Source organism: Neoarius graeffei, chromosome 7 (assembly GCF_027579695.1).
Source record: "Neoarius graeffei isolate fNeoGra1 chromosome 7, fNeoGra1.pri, whole genome shotgun sequence".
Classification (NCBI taxonomy): Eukaryota; Metazoa; Chordata; class Actinopteri; order Siluriformes; family Ariidae; genus Neoarius; species Neoarius graeffei.
In genome coordinates, this window is record NC_083575.1 from 87,843,128 (window position 1) to 87,850,083 (window position 6,956).

Genomic DNA, 6,956 nt, shown 5'->3' on the forward strand with positions numbered 1-6,956 from the left:
CTGCCAGGCCTTTACTGCAGCGGTTTTCAGTTGCTGTTTGTTTGTGGGCCTTTCTGTCTGAAGTTTAGTCTTTAACAAGTGAAATGCATGCTCAATTGGGTTGAGATCAGGTGACTGACTTGGCCATTCAAGAATATTCCACTTCTTTGCTTTAATAAACTCCTGGGTTGCTTTGGCTTTATGTTTTGGGTCATTGTCCATCTGTATTATGAAACGCCGACCAATCAGTTTGGCTGGATTTGAGCACACAGTATGTCTCTGAATACCTCAGAATTCATCCGGCTGCTTCTGTCCTGTGTCACATCATCAAGAAACACTAGTGACCCAGGGCCACTGGCAGCCATGCATGCCCAAGCCATCACACTGCCTCCGCCGTGTTTTACAGATGATGTGGTATGCTTTGGATCATGAGCTGTACCACGCCTTCCCCATACTTTTTTCTTTCCATCATTCTGGTAGAGGTTGATCTTGGTTTCATCTGTCCAAAGAATGATGTTCTAGAACTGTGCTGGCTTTTTTAGATGTTTTTTTTTTTTAGCAAAGTCCAATCTGGCCTTTTTATTCTTGAGGCTTATGAGTGGCTTGCACCGTGCAGTGAGCCCTCTGTATTTACTTTCATGCAGTCTTCTCTTTATGGTAGATTTGGATATTGATACGCCTACCTCCTGGAGAGTGTTGTTCACTTGGTTGGCTGTTGTGAAGGGGTTTCTCTTCACCATGGAAATTATTCTGCGATCATCCACCACTGTTGTCGTCTGTGGGCGTCCAGGTCTTTTTGCATTGATGAGTTCATCAGTGCTTTCTTTCTTTCTTTCTTTCTCAGGATGTACCAAACTGTAGATTTTGCCACTCCTAATATTGTAGCAATTTCTCGGATGGGTTTTTTCTGTTTTCGCAGCTTAAGGATGGCTTGTTTCACCTGCATGGAGAGCTCCTTTGACCGCATGTTTTCTTCACAGCAAAATCTTCCAAATGCAAGCACCACACCTCAAATCAACTCCAGGTCTTTTATCTGCTTAATTGAGAATGGCATAACGAAGGAATTGCCCACACCTGCCCATGAAATAGCCTTTGGGTCAACTGTCCAATTACTTTTGGTCCCTTTAAAAACAGGGTGGCACATGTTAAGGAGCTGAAACTCCTAAACCCTTCATCCAATTTTAATGTGGAGACCCTCAAATGAAAGCTGAAAATCTGGACTTTATGTCCATGTCCATTATATAACTATAACCTGAATGTGTTTCAGTAAACAGGTAAAAAAACAAAATTTGTGTCAGTGTCCAAATATATATGGACCTAACTGTACTTGGTATCACAGCCATGCTGATATTCAGAATAACTCCACTCTCGCTCTTCCCTTTTATTGTTTCGTTATTTAGACAAATAATTCCATCCTCATTCCTCGCGTTTTGACTCTGAAATCTGCTGACCTTTCAAGAACTTCTCTCCGTTTATTGGCTCATCTGACGATCAGGCCGCTGAGCTTGTTGCCACGGCGTGTTGTCTGTCGTCCACAATTCAGTTAAATCAAATCTCCTCCGTCAGTTCTCTACAGATTTCCATTCTGATTTATTTTTGAAAGAACTCATCACTCCGCACAAAACTATCATTGTTTTGTCAGATTTTTTGCTCACGAGTTAATTAAGCCAAACTAAGGAATTTTCCAGGCCGCTCACTAGAATTGCATCTCCTCTCTTATTCCAGTTCTGATGGATGTTTTGGGTAGATCTTCCCTTGAGGAACGGAACTTGGTTGGTTGGTTGGTTATTGATTTTCCTGTTGCAAACAATTTGTTTCCAACTTTGTTTATTTTCAGTTAAATCGTATCTCCTCCCTGAATGGTTCTCAGTGGATTTCAGTTCTGGTTTGAAAGAACTAGACCTTCTGCACAAAACGTGGTCATTGTATTGGCAATTTTCTTCCGAATGAACTGCTAATTAGATCAACTTGGCGAATTTTCAGACTCTTCGTTAGAATTGTATCTCCTCTCGTATTTCTCACCCGATTCCAGTTCTGATGGATGGTTTTGGGTCGAGCTTCCCTCAAGGAACAAAACTTGGTTGATTTTTTTTTTTTTCCTGTTGCAAGCAATTTGTTTAGTTTCAGTTAAATCGTATCTCCTCCGTCCTTCAGTTCTCGATGGATTTCCATGGATGCAAACGGCGCGCCTTTTGGCGGATGCCGTCTTTTTCACGGCTGTCTGGGGGACTTGTGTGAATCGCGCAGATCCGATGATTTTTTTTTTTTTTTTGGGGGGGGGGGGTTGTTGGAGTGTCTGATTATAATTTTATCAAAGTAAATTCTGTATTAAAATTACTAAATAAGCAAATGCCATTACAGTTCATGAAACATAGGAAGTATATGAGAAGAAAACAGTAAATCAGAAATCTGCGCACGTAAAGCCAGTTGGCTGCGCGCCATTATCTGCTGCTGGCTGCACTTCACTGCACGCGCAAGGATTTCCATCAGTCCAGCGTAAGTTACGTAATTGGCTTTACGTACGCAGCTTTCTGATTTACTGTTTTCTTCTCATACTTATACTTCCTATGTTCAGGGTAGGGATGGCGAAAACTAAAAAAAATCTTGACCAACCACCGAGCCTCATTAGCCAGTTTAAATCAGTTAACCTATGAGTTTAAACAGGGATGCAAACGGCGCGCCTTTTTCACGGCTCGTGCAGATCCGGGTTTTTTTTTGGGGGGGGGTGTTGGAGTGTCTGAATAATTTAATCAGAGTAAATTCTGTATTAAAATTACTACATAAGCAAATGCCGTTACAGTCCATGAAAAAGCCGTGAAAAAGTCGGCATCTGCGCCTTTAGTTTGTGTGGAGAGATACAGTATGATCTGCAGTAACATGCATTGTTGGCTACAGACCGAAACATACTTTCAGAATGCACTGGCCAAGGCAGGACTAAACTCCATGTGCCTTCTAATAATAATTAAAAAAAAAAAAACAGAATCGTAATTTGTAAGCTAAAAAGCCTGTGTCTACACTTTTTTCTTTCGCCGAGTGGCAGCTGTGTTCAACTGGGGCGGGACATGACTGAATGGGTGTTTCTGATTTGTCAGCTGTCTTTAACTGGGGCGGGAGGGCGGGACATGACTGAATGGGTGTTTCTGATTTGTCAGCTGTCGTCCTTACACCGCATGGCATGCCCCAAGCGTTTACAACACAGAATTCCAGGTTCTCCGCTCCAAAATCAGCAGCTTCAAAACGATTGATTTTTTTTTTCACCGACAACCAAAAAAAATTAACCGGTTGATGTTGATTCGGTCAACCACCAGTCAAACGGTCATCGGTTAACATCCCTAGTTCAGGGCTGTGAAAAATCCAATTTGGCCGCTAAAAATATCATTTTAGTAAATCATCTAATTTTGCAATAAAAATTGGGGGGGGGGGGGGGGGGAGGTTTCTTTTGCGACAATGACAGACCGATTTACGGCATTTGCGCCATGCTTACAAACCACGGCACGAATCTTGTGCTCTTTAAACACACTTTCGATATCAACGGTTTTGAAAAGGAGAATTTCGCGGTATGTCCGTGTCACGGAGGGACATCGTTCAGAGGGAGGACGGTGAGACCGACGATGTCAAAAACATTTGCCAAGGAAAACGGCATCAAAAATCCATGGAATCGGCGATGGCTGGAGTTTAAAGTCGGTAGTGAATGAGCACATACGGAAGATAAAAGAACCGGGGAAAGCTTAGTGCATCTTGTGCCATCAGGATGTGAAGTACGGTTCTGGTGGAAGAACGCGTTTGGTTGACCATGTTAAAGGAAAAAAACATGCGGAATTGGTGAAATTGAAGCTGTCGAACTATAGATTACCACAGCGGTGGGCAATTATTTTTTCCATGGGGCCACATGAGAAACAGAAAATTTAGTGGAGGGCCGGACCAAAAGGCTGAACTAAATTCTGCATAATATTAATTGCATTTCTTTATATAAAGCAATAAATAACATTGTTTTTACAAGCTGCTAAGACTGCTAAGAGTATGGGGGGAAAAAACGAGGTTGCCTTACAAAAAATGTCATTTATTCAATCAAATTTCCCAAAACAATGGTTAACAAAATGTGAACGTTTGTACCATTTTTTTTTTTCAGTCACATTCACCCCAAAACACAATAAAGACATCACAATATTGTCTTTCTACTCCAAATATCAAACAAGATACATCATATTATAATAATGATGCCCACGTTTGTAGTTTAATCACCTCATTTGGTGCTTTTCGCCGGAGATCGGCTCCGGCGCCTGCTGGTGACGTCACACTATGTGATTGGCTGGACCGTTTGAAGGATGACGTACAAGTTTGTGGTTGGTCTGGACAAATTACAGAAGTAGTTATCGCGGGATTAGGTTTCGTCGGATTTCATGTCATGTTCATGTCGCACGCATTGCGTTTTTGTTGAACACAACTTCAAAATAAAAGCAATGCACATTCAGTCCATGCATGAGGTAAAATTAGAGAATACGTTTATTTTATAATTTCTCATTAACCTTACGCGGGCCGGTCAGAATGAACCAACAGGCCGGATGCGGCCCGCGGGCCGTAAAATGCCCAGGTCTGGATTACCAGGTAGACCATCGTGTTCACATTTATATATTCAATTTATTATAATAATAATAAACAGTTCAAATTAAATGGCATGGTTGAGAAAATATTTGTTTTCAGGAGATGCTTCAAATCTATCAATATACACAAAATCTGTTCAGCTTCTGGGGCCCTGTGGGCTCCTGGGGGACTGCTCCCCCCAGACCCCCTGCTAAAATTGTTTCCTTGGATTTTGTCATTTCTGTTTCACAGCCCTGTATGTTTCATGGACTGTAACGGCATTTGCTTATTTAGTAATTTTAATACAGAATTTACTTTGATGAAATTATAATCAGACACTCCAACGCCCAAACTCATCGGATCTGCGCGATTCACACAAGTCCCCCAGACAGCCGTGAAAAAGGCGGCATCCGCCAAAAGGCGCGCCGTTTGCATCCATGATTTCGGTTCTGATTGTTTTATTTGAAAGACCTAGACCTTCTGTACAAAACTTGCTCATTGCGTTGTCGTTTTTTTTGCGAACGAATTGCTCATTAGATCATATTTTCTTCAGACGAGAATTGTATCTCCTCTCTCATTTATCATGCAAATTCAGTTCTGGTCGATCTTCCGTCGGCGAACAAAATTTAGTCCTTTGTTGATGTTCCTGTTTGTCGTGGAGGTTGGTCCTCTCTCACATCGTCACATTTCGGTTCTGTTTGTTTCGGTCGTCATGGTTGCTCTGATGGCAGGCCTGATGAGCGACGACATCCTTGACGTTCTGGTTTATTTTACGACGAACCTTTTGAACGAGTGCGTGTTGTGTATTTCCAGACGACGTGTTCCTGCCCAAGGACATCGACCTGGACAGCGTCGATATGGACGAGACAGAGCGTGAGGTGGAATGCTTTAAAAGGTGCGTGTTTGCGTCCCGGGTATAGACTTGTAAACCTCAGCCACCAATGCTAACGGCTTGCGTGTTTTTAATTTCGTTCTCGTCTCTTCATCTCCGCTCAGGTTCTGCTTGGACTCTGCTCGACAGACAAGACAGAGGCTGTCCATCAACTGGTCCAACTTTAGCTTGAAAAAGGCCACGTTCGCGGCTCACTAACGAGAGGACAGACGAGACGAGACGAGACGAGATCCTCCTTCAGAGAGCGTCAGGAGTCAACCAGCGATCCTCTGTCTGTCTGTCTCTCTCTCCTCTCTCTCTCTCTCTCTCTCTCTCTCTTCTTTCACCAGGCTGACTGCTGATCCCAGTGCTGCTACGCTCCAACCATCTGCTCCTCCGACCTACCGTACATTACCCACAATGCCTTGCCTTGTCCTTGTTGCTGTATGGTTCCTCAAAAGAATCCAGACACTCAGCTTTGCAGTACGTAGAGAGGAGGAGGAGGGGAAAAAAAGGACAGATGGGGCGGGAGGGGAAGACAAACAACCACAAAATGCCACTCTACCGATCTTTTGTTCTGTTTCGAATATGGCCGTTGCTCCTCCTATCAAAATGCTCGATGTGTGTTTGGATTGAGGCCATGTGAAGCATCCAAACAGGGAAAAAAATTAAGAAGTGGGGGAAAAAAAAAAAAGAGCCTTTTATTCCCAGTATTTGTGGACGCGAACAGTTTTTGCACTTCATTACAGTTAGCTGAGAAGGGAACGGGACTAGGGCACCTCTGCTCTCTCCTCCTGGCCACCAGGGAGATGGCTAATACTTGACCGATTGTTCTTGTTGGGGTAGATCAGATCCATTATACAACTGCTCCGTAAAGTGTTAGGGGTTTTTTGTTTGTTTGTCTGTTTGTTTGTTTTTTTCAGTTTTTTTTTTTTTCGTTCATCCTGTAGCCAGCTTGTATCAGACTACTTTCAGAATCGAATTGAAAGAAAAGAACAATACTCACACTATCGATCTGTTATAGAGTGTATATTGTATTAACACTGAAGCCTGACTGGCTACTTTTTAACATATTGTTAAGTAATATTAAAAATCTTGTCTTTCTTTTTTGAAAGATGGAATACAGTGGAATGGCAGGACTCGGTGTCTGTGTGCTTATTTCCTTTCACGCCTCATCCTCACACAGCGAGCCGAGCAAGATGAGTTTACACCAGGTGAAAACACGGAGCTGTGCTGTGCTGCTCAGCTCAGCACAAGGGTGAGGGTTTAAAACCCAGCGCTGCTGGAGCTCTATAGAGATCTTGCAGTCACGTGACCGGAAAGTACACAGCCGCCATCTTGTCGGTCAAAAACACAGCTGAATACTGCTGCACTCGTGTACAGAATGGATCAATTTCAACCGACGGACTACACGGCTCATTTTTCTAATGAACAGATAACTAGATGTATGTCTAAAATAAACGATCTACAGATTAGTGACCCTTATGGCTTACCGGACGGAGTTTTCACGACCGTGTCAGTGGAT

At 42.9% G+C, this 6,956-nt stretch overlaps 1 protein-coding gene across 2 annotated transcripts in view; it reads left to right on the top strand.

Annotated features, from left to right (window-relative positions):
• fam193a (family with sequence similarity 193 member A) overlaps positions 1-6,586 on the top strand; it is a 153,660-nt gene extending 147,074 nt beyond the window's left edge. The window contains exons 22-23 of one of the 2 annotated variants that reach the window (XM_060926554.1): positions 5,374-5,455; positions 5,557-6,586. In XM_060926554.1, the coding sequence (XP_060782537.1) occupies positions 5,374-5,455; positions 5,557-5,650 (176 nt within the window). In that variant the 3' untranslated portion in view covers positions 5,651-6,586. The remainder of the gene's footprint in view (positions 1-5,373; positions 5,456-5,556) is intronic. The other variant, XM_060926553.1, reaches the window with a different exon arrangement.
• Positions 6,587-6,956: the final 370 nt, after the last annotated feature.